At 53.4% G+C, this 20936-nt stretch overlaps 1 protein-coding gene across 4 annotated transcripts in view; it reads right to left on the reverse strand.

Annotated features, from left to right (window-relative positions):
* Nucleotides 1-20936, reverse strand: part of BICD2 (BICD cargo adaptor 2) — a 53318-nt gene that overhangs the window by 14689 nt on the left and 17693 nt on the right. For 3 of the 4 annotated variants that reach the window (XM_054727713.1, XM_008156867.3, XM_054727710.1), the window contains exon 2: nucleotides 6804-7016. The exons of the other annotated variant lie outside the window; for it this stretch is intronic. In XM_054727713.1, coding sequence (XP_054583688.1) covers nucleotides 6804-7016 — 213 coding nt within the window. The remainder of the gene's footprint in view (nucleotides 1-6803; nucleotides 7017-20936) is intronic. 4 annotated transcript variants of the gene reach the window in all.

Here is a 20936-nt window from a genome sequence, read left to right on the forward strand (position 1 = left end):
CCGCAGGTGGGCACCTTCTCCCAGCTGGCCTATCGATGGCAGCCCTGATGGAGAAATAAGGTGGGCAAGTAGGGTCCCATCTCCACATCTTTCCGAGGGACCGCTGACCTCAGGTTACTTGTTGGTAAAAAAAAAAAAAAAAAAGTTGACCTCAGGGGCCAAGCAGGCACCTGATGGTGTCGGCCACCCCACCCTGTGCCCCTCAGAGCCCCTACCACATCCATCCAGCACACTCACACTGTGGCTCCTCAGGTCCCCTGGGGGGAGGGGGCAGACACTCCCCTTCAATGAAGACACCATGGAGGAACATGCACAGGGGATGCTCACCAGAGGGCACGGCCATCCTGGGACCATCAGGGAAGTGGCTTCAGGGTGAGAGGGACCAGCAGGCCATGAGGGCAGGAACCGACCAAGCCCAGGCCTTTGTCCTCTGGCCAGGCCCACAACCCTAGGAAGGCCTGAGGACCATGATGGGGTGCCAGGCCCCAGAACAGATAAGGTGGGGGTTGGGGGAAGCAAGGAGACAAGGACAGGAAGGAGCATCAAAGAAGGGAGCATCAGAGAGGGGAGCTGGGGACGAGCCGCACGCAGGGCCTGTGATGGCAACGCATCCAGAGTGGCAGATGATGCAGGCTATGCACTGATCAACACCAGGATCAGGGAGGTGAGGAGTGGCAGCCCAGGCTGCACCCAGGGTCCTGAGGTGACACTGATGCCAATCTGACCAGAGTCTCAGGATAGGCCAAGGAATGTGGTTCCACAGGGATACGGAAGATTCCAGAGCTCTGCTGTACACACCGCAGCCACGAGGCATGCATGGCCAGGTGCACTTCATAAAAAGTAAGTGTAACCTATATATATAAAAGCCTAAGCAACCATCGACCATTCATCCGTTAGCTATGACGCGCACTGACCACCAGGGGGCAGACACTCAACACACAGGCATGGAAACATGGAACAGACTGATGAATCTCAGAGGGAAGGGGGGAGGGCGGAGGGCGGGAAGAGGGTAACCAAAGATCTTATATGCATACTAGAGGCCCACCGGTGGGGTCCCTCGGCCTGGCCTGTGGGGATCGGGCCGAAACAGGTAGTCCGACATCCCCTGAGGGGTCCTGGATTGCAAGAGGGCACAGCCCAGGCCAAGGGACCCCGTCGGTGCACCGGGCCTCTAGTAAACTAGAATTCAGCTCCTAGGAAGTTCCAGTGCCCACAGCTGCAGTGCCAGGCTCTGAGGGAGCATGATGGGGGAGCAGGCGCATCTGCCTGGCGCTGGGGGCACCGTTTCCTGGACATCTGGGAAGGCGCCTGTTTTTCACGTGCAATTTTAGAGCCTGGGAGTGAAGCGAGCCTATCTGTGCAGGCTGCCTAGTCAGGGGCATCCCCCACCCCCTGCGGACCTTCTCTCACCAACTCCCCTGATCTCTTGGGGCTGCTGGATGGCGCACCAGAGCACTTCAGGTCCCGCCTGCTTCCTGGAGGAATGTGCGCTTCCTCATGGGGTTCGTTCCCTCAGGAACCATCAGAGCCCACAGCTCCTCCACCCCTGCAGGGCCCTACTCCTGCTAGCTCCTCCATACCCAGGTCTCCCCCTCTTGCCCCGGGCTGTCTGCTGACATGACAGCCCCCCAACTTGTGTCCTCTGGTCTGGACCTAGGTGTCCACCCCACACTGCAGTGCTCACCTGGTGCCCGGGCTGATGCTCCTGATCCACCACACACCTCACTTGTGAGCAAACGCCCTGCATCCTTCCAGCTGCTCCTGGGCCCAGAGGCCACGACAGAGGAAACAAGCCCTTTCCTGATTCCTGGCCTGGAGTGGAGGGGACTGCTGCTGGGACATCCCTGCCACTCCCTCCTGGAGCTGAACTGGGCCTAAGACACAAAGGGCCCATCAGAACAGGAAGACCAAGGGGTAAGGACCCATCAGGACAGGAAGGTCAGGCAGGGGGTAAGGACCCACCAGGACAGGAAGGTCAGGGGGTAAGGACCCACCAGGACAGGAAGGTCAGGGGGTAAGGACCCACCAGAACAGGAAGACCAAGGGGTAAGGACCCACCAGGACAGGAAGGTCAGGGGGTAAGGACCCACCAGGACAGGAAGACCAAGGGGTAAGGACCCACCAGGACAGGAAAGTCAGGGGGTAAGGACCCACCAGGACAGGAAGGTCAGGGGGTAAGGACCCACCAGGACAGGAAGGTCAGGGGGTAAGGACCCACCAGGACAGGAAGACCAAGGGGTAAGGACCCACCAGGACAGGAAGGTCAGGGGGTAAGGACCCACCAGGACAGGAAGGTCAGGGGGTAAGGACCCACCAGGACAGGAAGGTCAGGGGGTAAGGACCCACCAGGACAGGAAGGTCAGGGGGTAAGGACCCACCAGGACAGGAAGGTCAGGGGGTAAGGACCCACCAGGACAGGAAGGTTAGGGGGTAAGGACCCACCAGGACAGGAAGGTCAGGGGGTAAGGACCCACCAGGACAGGAAGGTCAGGGGGTAAGGACCCACCAGGACAGGAAGGTCAGGGGGTAAGGACCCACCAGGACAGGAAGGTCAGGGGGTAAGGACCCATCAGGACAGGAAGGTCAGGCAGGGGGTAAGGACCCACCAGGACAGGAAGGTCAGGGGGTAAGGACCCACCAGGACAGGAAGGTCAGGGGGTAAGGACCCACCAGGACAGGAAGGTCAGGGGGTAAGGACCCATCAGGACAGGAAGGTCAGGGGGTAAGGACCCACCAGGACAGGAAGGTCAGGGGGTAAGGACCCACCAGGACAGGAAGGTCAGGGGGTAAGGACCCACCAGGACAGGAAGGTCAGGGGGTAAGGACCCACCAGAACAGGAAGGTCAGGGGGTAAGGACCCATCAGGACAGGAAGGTCAGGGGGAAAGGACCCATAGGACAGGAAGGTCAGGGGGTAAGGACCCACCAGGACAGGAAGGTCAGGGGGTAAGGACCCACCAGGACAGGAAGACCAGGGGGTAAGGACCCACCAGGACAGGAAGACCAGGGGGTAAGGACCCACCAGGACAGGAAGGTCAGGGGGTAAGGACCCACCAGGACAGGAAGGTCAGGGGGTAAGGACCCACCAGGACAGGAAGGTCAGGGGGTAAGGACCCACCAGGACAGGAAGGTCAGGGGGTAAGGACCCACCAGGACAGGAAGGTCAGGGGGTAAGGACCCACCAGGACAGGAAGGTCAGGAGTTAAGGACCCACCAGGACAGGAAGGTCAGGGGGTAAGGACCCACCAGGACAGGAAGGTCAGGGGGTAAGGACCCACCAGGACAGGAAGGTCAGGGGGTAAGGACCCACCAGGACAGGAAGGTCAGGAGGTAAGGACCCACCAGGACAGGAAGGTCAGGGGGTAAGGACCCATCAGGACAGGAAGGTCAGGGGGTAAGGACCCACCAGGACAGGAAGGTCAGGGGGTAAGGACCCACCAGGACAGGAAGGTCAGGGGGTAAGGACCCACCAGGACAGGAAGGTCAGGGGGTAAGGACCCACCAGGACAGGAAGACCAAGGGGTAAGGACCCACCAGGACAGGAAAGTCAGGGGGTAAGGACCCACCAGGACAGGAAGGTCAGGGGGTAAGGACCCACCAGGACAGGAAGGTCAGGGGGTAAGGACCCACCAGGACAGGAAGGTCAGGGGGTAAGGACCCACCAGGACAGGAAGGTCAGGCAGGGGGTAAGGACCCACCAGGACAGGAAGGTCAGGCAGGGGGTAAGGACCCACCAGGACAGGAAGGTCAGGGGGTAAGGACCCATCAGGACAGGAAGGTCAGGGGGAAGGACCCATCAGGACAGGAAGGTCAGGCGGTAAGGACCCTCCAGGACAGGAAGGTCAGGGGTGTAAGGACCCTCCAGGACAGGAAGGTCAGGCAGGAGGTAAGGACCCATCAGGACAGGAAGGTCAGGGGGTAAGGACCCACCAGGACAGGAAGGTCAGGGGGTAAGGACCCACCAGGACAGGAAGGTCAGGGGGTAAGGACCCATCAGGACAGGAAGGTCAGGGGGTAAGGACCCATCAGGACAGGAAGGTCAGGGGGTAAGGACCCACCAGGACAGGAAGGTCAGGGGGTAAGGACCCACCAGGACAGGAAGGTCAGGGGGTAAGGACCCACCAGGACAGGAAGGTCAGGCAGGGGGTAAGGACCCACCAGGACAGGCAGGTCAGGCAGGGGGTAAGGACCCACCAGGACAGGCAGGTCAGGGGTGTAAGGACCCACCAGGACAGGAAGGTCAGGGGGTAAGGACCCACCAGGACAGGAAGGTCAGGGGGTAAGGACCCACCAGGACAGGAAGGTCAGGGGGTAAGGACCCACCAGGACAGGAAGGTCAGGGGGTAAGGACCCATCAGGACAGGAAGGTCAGGGAGGGGGTAAGGACCCACCACGACAGGCAGGTCAGGGGTGTAAGGACCCACCAGGACAGGAAGGTCAGGGGGTAAGGACCCACCAGGACAGGAAGGTCAGGGGGTAAGGACCCATCAGGACAGGAAGGTCAGGCGGTAAGGACCCACCAGGACAGGAAGGTCAGGGGATAAGGGCCCATTAGGACAGGAAGGCCAGGGGGTAAGGGCCCATTAGGACAGGAAGGTCAGGCAGGGGGTAAGGACCCACCACGACAGGCAGGTCAGGGGGTAAGGACCCACCAGGACAGGAAGGTCAGGGGGTAAGGACCCACCAGGACAGGAAGGTCAGGGGGTAAGGACCCATCAGGACAGGAAGGTCAGGCGGTAAGGACCCACCAGGACAGGAAGGTCAGGGGGTAAGGGCCCATTAGGACAGGAAGGCCAGGGGGTAAGGGCCCATTAGGACAGGCAGGCCAGGGGGTAAGGGCCCATTAGGACAGGCAGGCATGGGGGTAAGGGCCCATTAGGACAGGCAGGCCAGGTGGTAAGGGCCTCCACTTGGTAGATGAGGCTGACCCCTCTCCCAACAGCAGTCCTGCTTCTCAAGGGCCATCCCCAGCATATTCACAGGCCTGGCTCTGCCTCCAGCGGCTGCAACCCTGGACCTACGCATCTACCCACACTGCAGTGTTCACCTGGTGCCTCCTGGGACTCTACTTCTCTACCTATAAAATGGAGCTCAAGGCCACGTCCCAGGACAGAAGCTAGCTGGCCTGTTTACATATAGTTCAGAGGTCAGGACCCTAGGCTACAGGGTCCCCTGGGTTAGCGGGACATGCGGGGCACAAACACCTAAGCCAGTTGTCACAAGGAGGATGGACAGGGTGGCTCATCAGGCACTGGACATAGGTCAGGACGGCACCAGGGAACACAGATACCCTCCTCGCGAAAGGGGCATCACGTGGGGTAACCCGCAAGGTCTGTGCAACTGGGTTATCCTGAAGCAGCTGCAGGTTGTGTTCATTGGGGACAGTGCTTGGTGCTGTGTCCTCATAACCCAGGCTCCTTAGCCAGGCCTGAGACTTGGCACAAGTCTTGTGCAAGAGGGGGTTGGCCATCCCAGAGGCACAGAGGAGCTCGGCACAGCAGCTCGGGCAGCAGCGGCGGGGCCAGGACTGGTAGAAGAGCCACAGGAGAGGGCTGGGAGCAGGATACGAATGGAGCCAGCAATGGAAGGGACTGACCAGGACTCGGTCCAAGCTGGTGGCAGGAGGGAGCTTCCTCCCCAACCAGGAAGCACAACGGCTCCACATGGCCGGCTCCACAGACTTGGGGGATACAGGATGTGCCTCAGGAGAAAGAGGGCTGAGGGTGTGGGGAGCGGCAGGCTTTCTCCTGAGGCACTGACAGGAATAGCAGGGATCCCGGCACACCAGACCTGTTCTTTTAACAGCCTGTGGGACTGGCTGCTCCCTTCCTGGCACCCAAAGCCAGGAGTCAGCAGGTCCCAGCACGCTCCGCACAGCCCAGGAGAGGTGCCTCTGGAAGAGGGAAGAGGCAAAAGGAACCCGGCCGGGCCGTGAGGAGGTCCATTTCTCACCCTAACAGCCCCTCCTCCCCACCTGGACCAGGGCAATCCTGTGGGAGGAAATGGGATCACACATTCCAGCTCCAGGCCGCCAGGGCTGCCCACCTCCAGGTCTAAGCCAAGCTCCTCCTAGGCTCACAGGCCGCAAAGACCTCGGACCCAAATGAACCAGAGGGGGAAGGGCTGGTTCATTTGGGTCAGAGGTCATTGAGGCTGGCCCTGGGCTCTGTCCCAAACTTTGCCAGTGTCCCCTCCCAACCCCGTGGGACCATCATGTCTAAGGTGTGCACCCTTGAGCTGGCCAGCACCCAGAGCCGTATGCCTGCCTGTCACTACCCTCCCAGGAAAGAGGGTGGGCCTCTCGGCAGCCCAGACAAGCCCTTTGCTCTTCCTGAGCACCTGGGGCTCTGAGGAGAGGCCCACGGCCACGGGTGGGGCTGCAGCTCACAGACTCCCAGCTGACCTGCGTCCCTGTCCAGCTCTGTTTAGAAGTCAGTGGCCCGCCTTGCCACTTCCCTCGGAGGCCACTGGCCACGTGCCCTCCACTTTCCACTCAGCCAGGCCTCTCACGGCCAGGTCCTATCAGGGTCGAGCTTGGTCCTGGGTGTCATCTGCAGTGACCCCTTCTGACTTCTTCGTCACAAAATGGCAGGGACGCTCTATCCCACTTTCATCTGAGGAACGAGCTGCGCTGAGACCAGGATGCACAGCTCAAGCGGAGCCAGGACACTTACTGGCTGGACCACATGAGGCTGGGGCTGAGCAGGTGGGACAGCTGGTGGTGTGGCCGCACCCCCACCCCCGTGCACACCGGGGTTGCCTCCTCACGCAGGGAGCAGCCTGCCCGTGCCCAGCCCGAGATACCTCCTTCAGCTCCTGTGCCACCGAGGCCAGGCGCTCGCCCTCCGACTGAGCGTTGGCGAGCACGTTGCGCAGCTGCTTCAGCTCCGTCTGCAGCTCCAGCACCTTGCGCTCGTAGTATTGCTCCTTGGAGGCCGACTCCTGGATCAGACTCTCCTCCCGGCTCTCACCATCCGCGGCCACCTTCCTGTGGTTCGTGTGCACCTGTCCAAATGCCTGCGGGGGAAGAGACACCGAGAGTAGGCCAGGCCAGCACTCCTGCTAGTGCACGTGGAGCCAGACATGGGGTGGAGGGTGGGGAGCGGGGGATACTGACTGTAGATCTGTCCCCTCATCCTGGGTAGACACCTATGCCCAAGGGGGCCAGGCCTGCACGAAGGGACCAGAGCATGAACCAGGACACTCAAAAGCAGCCAACAGGCCACGATGTGTGCCTAATTTGAGAATCCACCTGCCGGCCCAGGACCTGGGCGCAGAGCTGAAACTGTGTGACGGGAGAGGATGCCGCCACCCCAGACCCAGGGAAGAGCCCCCATGGGTGAGAGGAACTAGGCCAGAGTCCTGTGCCTTGTCCTCCAGGCAAGGGGCAGGCCACAGGAAGTACCTCTACTCTCCTGCCCTCCCATCCTGTACATCCCGGCAGCCAAAATGGAACCCCTCAGGCCAATGCTGTGTGCCCTCCCCGGGCCCGCTTTCCACAGGCTCCCTATGCAAACCTCAGGAGAGGGGGAGACCCTGTCTCTTTACAGGGCTCCTGAGTAGCAAGGAAATTAATGCCTTTATTTCTTGAGAGAAACAAGAACATTTCCACTCGTTTACCACAATCCAAGTCTAGCCTAACATGCCAATATGACCAGACAAATTATAATACTAAGTCCAGGAATTTAGTCCAAGAAGACAGTTGGGGAAACCGTGCAAAGCTATGTATAAGATGCTACTAGCAGGAGTGTTTCTAAGAGAACAAATTAAAACAGAGAAAGTGACTGTCCAGCCCTAGCTGGTGTGGCTCAGTGGCTAGAGCGTCAACCTGCGGACTGAAGGGTACCAGGTTCGATTCTGGTCAAGGGCACCTGCCCAGGTTGTGGGTTTGATCCCCAGTAGGGGGCATGCAGGAGGCAGCCGATCAATGATTCTCTCTCATCATTGATGTTTCTATCTCTCTCTCCATCTCACTTCCTCTCTGAAATCAATTAAAAAATTTAAAGAATAAAAGTTAAAAAAAGAAAAAGTGACTGGCCAAATGAAGGAGGGTCTGGCTAGGGCTCTGGCTCGCCCTCTGAGGGCAGGTCTGCTTATTGCCTCCAGCACTGGCACAGCCGTTCTGTGAAGATACTGTTTTATTTTCAAACCAAGTTAGCTCAGCCCTGTGATTTGTCGTCATCCTCCCCCCGCTTCCTCCATCCTGGTCAGGGAAAGCCCAGAGCACAAATCACGTCTATGCGGATCTGCCCCTTCCTGGGTGGCTGCCTCGACCCTGGGCTGCACACCAGCCCGGGGATGCCAGAGCCTTGGGCTCCAAGAAGTGCAGGAAAGCATGAGCCAGCCATGATGTCTCTCCAAACCTCCAGACAAGTCTACCTGGGCAAACAGAGCAGAGCACACTCACGAACCTTAAGCCAAAATGCCAACATCTCACGAGGCACGGAGTCACCCCAGAGGCGCTCCAGAGGGGGAGAGGCACACACACCTGCAGCGTCCAGGCCTGCCAGCTGCGGTCTGAACCTCAGCCTCAGCCCAGCTCCCGCTCCTGCTCCCAGCCGGGGCCTCCGGAGCACCAGGCAGCCTTTCCAAGGCCATGGAGATGGAGACTTGTACCACCTGCCAGGACGAAGCTGTGGCAGGGACTGATCTACTTCCTGTGTGGAGAAACTAAAACTAACTGGGAAGTTGATGTGACTGAGCAATGGTTTTCAAGTCACTGGACCCCAGGAAGTGAGAGGCAGGCACAGGTGAGCTCCATGACAGTCCCAGCCCTTCCCAGAAGGAACTCCAGCCACAGAACAGAACGAGAGCAGGCGGTATCGCGGGAAGACCGTGGCCAGGCAAGGATGGCAGCAGGCCTGCGGACAGAGGGCCTCAGCAGGGGATGGCAAACCTGAGAGAGAGCCCCCAGAGACAGAAAGGTACCACCAGCAAGACAGGGGGAACCATCCCATCACCCACAGGGTCATTTCATAATAAGAGGTTAATTCACAAAGAGAACATAACAATTCTAAATGTTTGTATACCTAATAACAGAGCTTCAAAATACATGAGCAAAAACTGATAAAACTGCAAGAAAAAATAGACAGTCACTAACTAACTTGTAAACAGCAGCAGCACATACATTCTTTTCAGAGGCACACGGTACATTTACCCAAATAGACCAAATTCTGAGCCATTAGACATGTCTCAAACTTAAGAGAATTCAAGCCATAAAAAGTATGCACTCAGACCAAAGGGAATTAAATGAGAAATCAATACTGAAAGATATCTAGAAAATTCCAAAATATTTGGCAATTAAATAATAGACTTCTAAGTAACTCATGGGTCAAAGAAGAAATAAAAAGGGAAACTAGAAAGTGTTTGTAACTGAATGAAATGAAGTGACATGGGAATCTGTGGGTGCCACTAAAGCCAAGAACTCAGAAGGGTCTTCACAGCACTAAATGACCGTATCAGGACAAAAGAACAATCCGAGCAACAGCCTCAGCTTCCATCTTAAAAACTAGACCGGGGACTATGTGCAAAGCTCAAGGCACAGCTAACCACCCAGTGGGGTTGAGCCCTTTCAACAGACGAGAAGACTGAGGCTTACAATTACAAGGCCGCGAGCCTGGGCCCTGTTCACAGCTGGTAAGAGCCTGGTGTTCACCCCAACTCACTCACTTGGTTTTCCCCAGACAACACTCCTCCAGGCCTTTGCCCAAATGGCTTGTGGGCCTCCTGCAGACCAAGGGATGAAGGCCTCAAGTCCTGCCATGTTCCTCACCTCTGTGTCCCAGACACCACAAGCTCACTTGTCCCGAACAGAAAACCCCAAGACTCGCTGAAGCACGGTGTTAAACCCTCCATACAGCTGTGAGTTCCCAGGAAAGGGGCTCTTCCCTGTTTTGGCTGGTCTTTGGGCCCAGATGGTGTCTTATGAGAGTTCAGCCAGCCCCAGTCAGACTGTCTCTCTTTTCAAGCAGTCACTCAACAAACACTGAATAGCATCATGGACAAGGCCTGCCGAAAACCCTCATGAAATCTCATCTTCTGGTGGTGGGAGTGTAACTGCAACAACCACGCAGGGAAACTGTCTACTAAGCTAAGGACACACCTATGCTCCAGGACGCTTGCACATGTGGATGGGAGAACGCATTTATAGGAGCATTATCTACAGAAACCTCAAACCACAACTTCCCAAGTCTCTGTCAACAGAAGAAAATATATAATCACATGACAGCATACTACACAGAAATGAGTAAATTACTGTTATACAGACAACAAAGAAGAATCCTATCCTATCTAATAAAATACGCAAATTAACCATCACTCCAACACAAGAGGCTGCCCCCATGTGGTCAAAGATGGCTGCCCCATGTGGACACAAAATGGCTGCCACAAGATGGCCTGCAGGGAAGGGCAGTTAGGGGTGACCAGGCCAGCAGGGGAGGGCAGTTAGGGGGGGGACCAGGCCTGCAGGGGAGGGCAGTTGGGAGGGACCAGGCCTGCAGGGGAGGGCAGTGGAGGCAATCGGGCCAGCAGGGGAGCGATTAGGGGGTGATCAGGCTGGCAGGCAGAAGCAGTTAGGGGCAATCAGGCAGCCAGGCAGGTAAGCGGCTGGGAGCCAGCAGTCCTGGATTGTGAGAGGGATCCCAGATTGGAGAGGGTGCAGGCTGGGCTGAGGGACACACCTCCCCACCCCACCCCCGTGCACGAATTTCGTGCACCGGGCCTCTAGTCCTACCTAGTAATAGACAAATATGCAAATTGACCATACCTCCGACGCACCCACAAGCCATGCCCACCATCCAATCAGAGCGAGCATGCAAATTAACCCAAACCAAGATGGCTACAGCCACAGAGAGCAAGGTTTCCTAGGTAACAGAGGAAGCCAAGCTTTCCGCCTCCCCTTGCCAGGCCTAAGCCTCCACTCAAGCTACAAAGTTTCAATTATAGAAGGTAAACAAATTCAAACAAATGGTGGCAGAATGGAGCTTGAGAGAGCAGGCCAGGGTTGCCGCCGGCAACAGGGGAAGCAAAGCTTTCCGCACACCCTGGCCGGGCCCACCCGCTTAAGGCAACAAAGTTTCAATTATAACCCCAACAGAAATGGCTTCCTGCCATGGAGGGAGCTCCAGGCTTGGCTCCGCTCCAGGCTACAAAGTTTCAATTGTAGAAGGAAAATAAATTCCAGATACCAGGGCCTCCGCTTGGGTTGTCAGGGGGCATGGCCAGCCTGCAAACCACCACAGGCCCCTCGCTCAGGCCGCCCCACACCCCAAGGGAACCCCACCCTGATCAGGGACACCCTTCAGGGCAAACCAGCTGGCCTCCACCCCTGTACCAGGCCTCTATCCTATCTAATAAAAGAGTAATGTGCAGATTGATCATCACTGCAACACACAATATAGCTGCCCCCATGTGGTCAAAGATCCTGCCACCACAAGATGGCCAGCAGGAGAGGGCAGTTGGGAGGCACCCGGCTTGCAAGGGAGGGCAGTTGAGAGGGACCAAGCCTGCAAGGGAGGGCAGTTGGAGGTGATCAACCCTGCAGGAGAAGGCAGTTAGGGGTGACCAGGCCGGCAGAGGAGGGAAGTTGGGGGCAAACAGGCTGGCAGCGGAATGGTTAGGGGGTGATCAGGCTGGCAGGCAGAAGCGGTTAGGGGCAATCAGGAAGGCAGGCAGGCAAGCAGTTGGGAGCCAGCAGTCCTGGATTGTGAGAGGGATGTCCGACTGCCCGTTTAGGCCCGATCCCAGTCGGACATCCCTTGCGGGGTCCCATATTGGAGAGGGTACAGGCTGGGCTGAGGGACAACCCCCCTCCATGCACGAATTTTGTGCACTGGGCCTCTAGTCTATATATATAAAAGCCTAAGTGACTATTACGACTGGTAGACCAGAACGACTGGTCGCTATGACATGCACTGGCCACCAGGGGGCAGACACTCAATGCAGGAGCTGCCCCCTGGTGGTCAGTGCGCTCCCACAGGGGGGAGTGCTGCTCAGCCAGAAGGCGGCTCACGGCTGGCGAGTGCAGTGGCGGTAGGGGGAGCCTCTCCCGCCTCCGTGGCAGCACTAAGGATGTCCGACTGCTGCGGGGAGCGGGTCTAAGCCATCAGTTGGACATCCCCCAAGGGCTCTGGGACTGCAAGAGAGCACAGGCCGGGCTGAGAGACCCCCCCTCTTCCTGAGTGCACGTTTTTCATGCACCGGGCCTCTAGTCGCACATAATGTTGAATGAAAGAAGCCAGACACAGAAGTGTGATTCTGTTCATATACACAGTTCCAAGAGTAAGTAAAACTAATCTATGCTAGCAGAAGTCAGGGCAGTGTGAGCCCTGGACTGAGGGAGGGTCAGCTCCTGAGAGGGCTCTTGAGGGGACGTCTAGGGCTGGAGACGGTCTGATTCTTGAACTGGGTGCTGTGTGTGTGTTCAGCTACTGAAAGTTCACACTTACGATTTGTACTCTATAAGCTTTTTCTCAATAAAAAGTAAAATCAAATAAACTAGAATAAGAGCAAATGAAACCCAGTAAAAACTGATCAGAGTAGAAGTCAATGAAAGAAAAAGTACAGAGAAAAATCAATTAAATAAAAAACAAGTTCTGTGAAAAGATCCAATCAATAAACCTTTAGCCAGCCCTAGCCGTGGATAGAGCTTCGGCCTGTGGACTGAAGGGTTCCGGATTCGATTTGGTCAAGGGCATATGCTTGGGTTGTGGGCTCGATCCCCAGTGTGGGGAGTACAAGAGGCAGCTGATCAATGATTCTCTCTCATGATTGATGTTTCTATCTCTCACTCCCTCCCCTTGCTCTCTGAAATCAATAAAAATATATTAAAAAATAAAAAATATATTAAATAAATAAATAAACCTCCAGCCACACTAATGGGAGGAGGAGCACAAATTACCAATATCAGGAATGAAAAGTAATAGCAGTACAGATATTTAAAAAGAATAATAAGGAAATATCACAAACAGCTTTATGCCAATAAATCTGATAACTTAGATAAAATGAACAAATTCCTTGAAAGACAAACTACCAAAGTCCACTCAGGAAGAAACGGAAAACCTGGATAGTCCTGTATCTGTGAGAGCAGTTAAATGTGTAATTGTTAAAAACCCACAGAAAACATGCTGGGCCCAGATGGCTTCACTGCTCAAGTCTACCAAACACTGAAGAAAGAAATCCAATTAATTGTACACAAACTCTTCCAGAAAACTGAAAAGGAAAAAATACTTCCCAACTAATTTTATGATGCCATCATTACCCTGTAAACCAAAACCAAAGACAGTACAAAAAAAGAATACAGATGCAAACAATTCTTCAAAAAACTTTGTCAAATAAAACCCACCAACATATAAAAAGGATAAGGAATCATGACACAGTGGGACTTACCCAAAGAATGTAGGGCTGATTAACATTAGGGGGAAAAGCAATGTAATTCAGTATATTTATAGACAAAAAGAAAAAGCTACATGATCTCGAAAGATGCAGGAAAACAATCTGACAAAATTCAACATCCATCGCTGATAAATACTTTCAGCAAACAGAAAGGAGCTTGCTCAACCTGACTCGGTAAAGGCATCTTCCAAACAGCTCACAGCTAACATTATTTAATGGTGAAACGCTGAGCCTTCCCACTTCTGCTCAACATTGTACTGGAATTCCCCGCCTGCAATGCAATGAAGCGAGAAAAACCAAAGACTTCCAGATTGGAAAGGAAGAGGTAAAACTGTTGTGTGATATGTTTTAATCACGTGTCACATGAGAGCCTATACATAGAAAATCCAAAGGAATCTACAAAGGAGCCACTAGACCAAATAAGTGACTTTAGCTAGTTTGCAAGATAAAGGGATAAATATGCAAAAATCACACTTATTTCAATATACTAAGAATGAACAATCAGAAAGTGAAAACAATTTTAATGCTATTTACCAGAACATCAAAAATATTAAATGCTTATAGACCTGACAGAAGATATCCAAGACCCACACATTAAAAGCCACAAAACAGTCAGATCTAAACATAAGTATTTAATATTTTTGATGCGCTGGTAAACAGCATTAAAATTGTTTTCACTTTCTGATTGTTCATTCCTAGTATATTGAAATAACACACTAAACACCACAAAACATTGCTGGGAGAAATTAAGTAAATGGAAAAATATACCTTATCATACCTTATTCATGGGCCAGAAGACTCAATGGTGTTAAGATGTAGATTCTTCACAAATTGATTTTTCAATTCACCACAATGCCAGTCAATCTCCCACCATTTTTTTTTTTTTTGGTAGAATTAGACCACCTGCTTTTAAAATTCATATGGAAATGAACACTACCTGATCTCAATATTTATAAAGCTTTAGTAATTAAGACAGTACGATACTGGAATAAAGATAGACAAATAGATCTGATCAGAATAGAGAATCCAGAAATAGATCTGTATTTGTTTATTTACGCATATAGCCAACTGATTTGACAGAGGCACAAGGCAAATTGATGAAAAAGGATACCTACCCACACCTCAGAGCATATGTAAAAAATAATTAAAAATGAATCATAGGCTTCAACATTAAAAGCGTAAGATTTCCAGGAGAAAACAAGAGAAAATGTGACCTTGGACCTGACCCATAAAAGAAAAAATTGGTAATTTGGACTTTAAAACTAAGAATTTATGCTGTTTGAAAGACAAGTTATAGACTAGGATAAAATCTTTGCAAATCACACATCTGATAAAAGACTTGTATCCAGAACATAAGGACTCTCAAAACTCAGAAAGAAAAACATCCCTACCACCACCACCAAAAAAAGGAAAGTGAAAAAAAAAAACAAAAAAAAAACACAGTAAAAAAATGGGCAAGAAGACTGAACAGATACTTCACCTATAAAGTAAGGTGACCAGACGTCCCGCTTTTTAACAATTTGTCCCGCGTCCCGCGGCGTTTTAAAAAAGTCCCGATTTTTGGAAAGAATGCACGACAAGCTAGGGAACGGCGGGAGAACGGGAAGGGAATAGACGGTTTTCGGCGGCCATGTGGCTATTTAGCCAGGATATGAGTTTTATATTATTTTTGTTAATTTTATAATGTTAAACTTCAATAATAACAAATAATTGTTGAGAACTGATTACCGAGAACTGCTTATCAAAGTTCTCATTGTTGATCAGTTGTTAGAATTCGACCACCATTGTTCGGACTTAATGAACAATGGCATTTTTGGGGATTGGCAACAACGAAAACATCTGTAACTGTCTCTCAGACGATACACATCGCACTGTGTGCTAGTGAGCTAGTTAAACAAGTGATGTCATTACAAATCAGCTATTCAGATAATTTAGGTAAGTAATTTATTTATTTCATAAATACATAAATTTTCTTGAATTTAGCAGACAGTATTCGTATTATTTATATTTTATAGTGGCAGCAAAAAGTCTAGCGTCGGCCTTGAAAGTGACACTACGACTTACGTTACGGCAAATTCAGAGGAAAAATAATACAAGTTAGTATTGTTATTATTTAGAAAGAAATATAGGATTAAAATAATTTTTAAAATATAGTTACTTTATAACAATCAAATTAATTTAATTTAAAAACTAACAATAAAATATGTTCATGTAATTATGTACCTACTTACTGTGTTTTTAAGCAATATGTATATAATTTATAATATAATTTTAAATTATTTTTTTTATATTTTTAACATAATGAATAAGAAAAGAGGATGCAAATTCAACGATGATCTAAGAAGTGAATTTCCTTTTGTTAAAAAAACCAAAAGCAATTACAATATAGACCAAATTTTTAATCAAGAACACCCTCGCCCCTCCCGGGCCGAAACCAGTGTGGCTCAGTGGGTAGAGCGTTGGCCTGCGGACTGAAGGGTCCCAGGTTCGATTCCGGTCAAGGGCATGTACCTTGGTTGCGGGCACATCCCCAGTAGGGGGTGTGCAGGAGGCAGCTGATCGATGTTTCTCTCTCATCGATGTTTCTAACTCTCTAGCCCTCTCCCTTCCTCTCTGTAAAAAATCAATAAAATATATTTTTAAAAAAAAGAACCCCCCCTCCCCGGGTCAACGGTGTCCCGCTTTACCAGTGTTAAAATCTGGTCACCTTACTATAAAGATATGTCTATGGGAAAGGATGACATGAAAAGATGCTCAACAACAGAAAATGACAACCACAACGAGATCCTGCTACACATCTACTCCAACGCTGACAATTAAAATGCTGGACCCTACGACGTGTAGACACAAGGGGGAGCAATGGGAACTCTCCTAAGCTGCTGCTGCTGGGGAATGTGAAATGGTGCAGCACCTGGGAAAAGAACTTGGCAGACTATTTTTTTCTTTTTTTAATCCTCACCCAAAGATACGTTCCCATGGGTTTTTTAGAGAGGGGGGAGGGAGAGAGAGACAGAAACATCCACATGAAAGAAAAACATCAATCAGTTGCCTCCCCAAGTTGGTAATGAACCTGCACAACCTATCCTATATAATAAAGAGCTAATATGCAAATGGTCATCATGCGCTCACACCAGAACTGCTCACTCACCACTGGGGAGAGAGGAATGGGGACCAGCCAGGCACAAATGAGCTCTCGAGAGACGAAAGGGGACCAGCCAGGCTGTGGCCCGGGAGAGGGACAAGCCGCCGGCCCCGCAGTCCCGGGCGCCAGCAGCTGGGGCTGTGGCCCAAGAGGAGAGGGACAAGCCGCCTGCCCACGGTCCCCTGTGGCTGAGGCAGGCCTGGGCGAAGCCAGCCCAGTCCCAGGTGCCTGCAACCGCCAGAGGAGGGAATCCTGGGTCCCAGGTGTGAGGCGAGGCAAAGGCGGTTAGGGGAGATCAGGCCAGCAGGGGAGCCGTTAGGGGCAATCAGGAAGGCAGGCAGGCAGAGGGATTAGGGGCAATCAGGCAGGCAGGCAGGTGAGCAGTTAGGAACCAGTGGTCCCAGATTGCGAGAGGCAGTCGGACATCCCCTGAGGGGTTCCGGATTGGAGAGGGTGCAGGCTGGGCTGAGGGCCCCCCCCCCGGGCCCCCCCCCCGCACCCAGGCACAATGAATTTCATGCACTGGGTCTCTAGTATAAGGATATGCCCTGACCGGGAATCGAAACCTGCAACCTTTTGATGTATGGGACAATGCCCCACCTGACTGAGCCACCAGCCAGGGCTGGCAGATTCTTGAAATTTAAGAATGTATCTGACATATGGCCTAGCAACCCAAGAGAAATAAAAGCACACATCCATACAAAGACTCAGAGAGAAATATTTCTAATAGCCAAAACAAAACAAACAACCCAATGTCCATCGCTAGGAAAACGGGCTTTTTAAACTGTGGTGCAGCCACACAACAGACCACACGGGCACACCTCACGCCACTGCACCTCGCCGCACTGTGCTTCACAGAGGTGTGTGTACAAACGGAAGGCGAGCCCCCACCAGCTGGAGGGTGACACTGGCTTCACTCACTCACTTTACGTGAGTGGTCTGGAACCCCAGCCCGCATGCCTCTGAGGCACTCAGCAATCCAAAGGGAGCAGTTATTAATAAGCACAACACAGATTCATCTCAAATTATGCTTAGTGGAAAGCCAGACCAAGAAAACAGTACATGTAGTATGACTTCGTTTATATAAAAACTAGGAAATGTGAGTAAGTGTATTCCGAGCTTGCCTGGAGAGGAGGGGAGAGATTACAAATGGCTCCAGAAAACACGTGGGCGCTGAATCCTTTCACCATCTCCACTATGTTGTTGATCTCCTGAGTATACACGCGCATGAAAACTGTCCAAACTGAATACTTTCAATATATGCAATTTACTGTTTTTTCAATTATGCCTCAATAAAGCTGTTTAAGACAACATCTCGGATGTTTCTGAAGCATTCTACCCTCAACCTGCAGGACGAGAACCTAGGAGCCCATCCCTGTGCTCACTGCTCCCGTCACAGGCCAGGAGGCTGAGGGTCACAGAGGTGGAGACCCTGGTCACTCGGTCGACCTGTCTGAACAACTCCTGACCGAAGCACCCTCACTCCCACCTTGCACCGTCCTGTGTGACCTTGAACCCATCTCAAACCTGCCTCCGCATCCTGGGAAGTGCTCAGAGCAATGACATTCACCATCTGCCTGGCCTCAGAGGGGGTCCCGTTGGGCCCCACCCCAGCCCTGCCTGCACACTTAGGAAGAAGGGCAATGCCTCCTTGACTGCAGGACACTTGTTTGGGCTTCAAGGAGGTGATGGCAGTGTCTCTGGGATGTCCCCCAGGGGATGCGCTGGCTGTGGGCAGCTGACTGCTGCTCCTGACCCACCCCTTACCCACTGCTCTGAAGCTGCCCAGTCTGGGCAAGCCCCGACACAGCCCAGTGAGCCCAGGTGTGAGGTCACAACTGGCCTCCCTTCAAGTTCATCCACACAAAGGGGCACTGCCCAGACGTCCGGGATGAGTGAGCCCCAAGTCTAGGGGAAGGTGCCGCTGGTGCAGTGAGGCGTAGCAGAAGCAGCTGCCTCTGAGAGCCCAGGGGTGACACAGCCTAGACACGGTGCCAAGAGCATGAGGCCAGTGCTTGAGGGGCCCACAGAGGAGTGGAGTGAGCACAGGGCCCTGGGCTCCTGCTGAGGTGTGCTGAGCTAGAGACCACAGAGTCGGCCACCGAGACCACGGAAGAGGGCGGGGCTTGATGTGGATGGGGTTCTCATGAGGATATTCTTTTTTTAAAAAAATATATTTCTTTATTGATTTCAGAGAGTAAGGAAGGAGAGAGAGATAGAAACATCAATGAAGAGAGAGAATCATTGACTGGCTGCCTCCTGCACGCCCCCCACTGGGGATCAAGCCCGCAACCCAGGTATGTGCCCTTGACCGGAATCGAACCTGGGACCCTTCAGTCCGCAGGCCAACGCTCTATCCACTGAGCCAAGCTGGCTAGGGCTCATAAGGATATTCTTGCAACACACCAAACCTCTGCTCTCCTCTGTGGCGGGAACCCACCAGTGGACGGGCAATCCCCCTTCTGCCTCCAGAGGAACCAACACCTCCACAGCCAACATGTCTGACCGCTGTCAACATGATCCAGAGACAGAAGCAGACATGGAAGCAGAGAGAATAACAACATGACCACCTGAGGAGAGGCACTCCGAGACTGGGGGTCGGCACACTGCAGCCCCATGGGCCACGTCTGGCTCAGGCCTGGCTCTGCAGGCCAGCGTGATGCTGGGACCCCTGCCTTGAGTTCATGGGCACAAGGCCTGGGGCTCAAAAAGGGGGGCTGGGTCCAGACCCACACAGGGACGGTCAGTAACCCAGCAACCCGCTGAGACTGAGAGCCTGTGTCCACGGGAATGTGTGGACTTTCCAGGCCAAAGGCCCCGCTCCCCTCTCCCTAACCTGCCCGCTCAGGGCACAGGCCTCCTGCTGAGAGAAGGTCCCTTGGGAGTGGTCCAACACCAAGGGGGAGCAGAAAGCCCCTCTGGGTGGGGTGCCCAGGGCAGGGACGAGAGTGGGAATGTGGAAACAGGAAGGAAAACAGGAAGAGACCCCAAGAAGCTCCACACACTTGTTACCAAAATCAGTAATAGTCATGGTTCCCAGAGAAACAGAATCAAGAGGACATGGAGATACATATACATACATATGTACATACACATACATGAGCTCCAATGCCCACGGGCAGGAGATGGATGTCCCAGATCAAGAAGGGACAGAACTCTGCCTCTTGTTCCATTTGGGACCCAACAGACTGGATCATGCCACCCACACCGGGACGCGTCCACTGCATCAAATGCTGATCTCTTCCAGAACCAGCCTCAGACCCGCCCAGAAATGATGCTTCACCAGCTGGGCTGCCTCCGTCCACAGACGTAACCAACACGCAGGCATGGGCTCCGCTGCAGCAACGCTCCACTCCATTGCTGTGGTCAAAAGCACCCATTAACACGTGCAATCTGAGGAAGACGTTCTTCACAAGGCCAGGCTGAGGGCCGGATGTGACGCGCAGGGGCCAGCACCTCGCCATCACCTGGCACCTACCTAACAGACCTTAGCACCCAGCAGCCAGGAGAGCAGTCTGAGCACCATGGCGCCTGCGGCCCGGGCCGTCCTGGCTGAGCCAGGCAGGTCCCTCCCGCTCCCTGGGCCTGGCTGTGAACTGGGCCATCGTGCGGCATGCCCAGCCCAGTGCTGAGGCAGCTGAAGGACCCGGCCCAGCGGGGAGACGAGCCCTGTCAAGCCCAGCTGGGAGGTGTCCACGGCTGGAAAGCAGTGCGGGCATCTCTGCGAGCACTGGTCTCTGCTCACAGAGGCGGGGCAGCTGCGGCTGGAGGCGGTGCTGCAGGAGGCTGAGGGTGGCCTCCTGGCCCCGGCAGGGAGCCAGGCCTGCAGTCTGGCATCTGAAGCAGCAGGCACGCCACCGGCCAAGCCAGGAGCGCTGACTTCAGCATTCCCACAAGGAAGACAGGGATCCTTACAGAAAGCAGAACCCAGAAGGAAGTTGGCATTTGGCATTCTCAGCTCCTTTGTTGCTCTCAGCCCCTTCCTGGGCTGACCCAGCCCCACTCACCACCAGCAGGTCCCACCTCTCCCTTAAAGGGCCACCAGCCTACGCCTGGTAAGGGCAGCCCAGAAATTCCTGAGCTCTGCCAACTGCCCCTCTAACCCTGCTGCTGAGCTCCTTGCCCGATCTTCAACGGGACCAGGGTCAGGAGGCTCATGACGTCTTTCTGTGCACACACACCCTCCCATGCAGGCCTGACGGGGCTTCACCCAGACCTTGCCAGTGGCCTGCAGCACCTTTCGCCCCTCACCAGTAGCACCGACTGCATGCCTGGCCCCAGATGGTGCCGCTGGTGCAAAGACACCAGACACTGTCAGGCCCCAGGACCCAACTCTGTCCCAGCTGAGACCCCAAAGCCTGGGATCCTGGGGAATCAAATGACAGAATCACTGTGTTAATATA

This window comes from Eptesicus fuscus, chromosome 15, assembly GCF_027574615.1.
Source record: "Eptesicus fuscus isolate TK198812 chromosome 15, DD_ASM_mEF_20220401, whole genome shotgun sequence".
Taxonomy (NCBI): domain Eukaryota; kingdom Metazoa; phylum Chordata; class Mammalia; order Chiroptera; family Vespertilionidae; genus Eptesicus; species Eptesicus fuscus.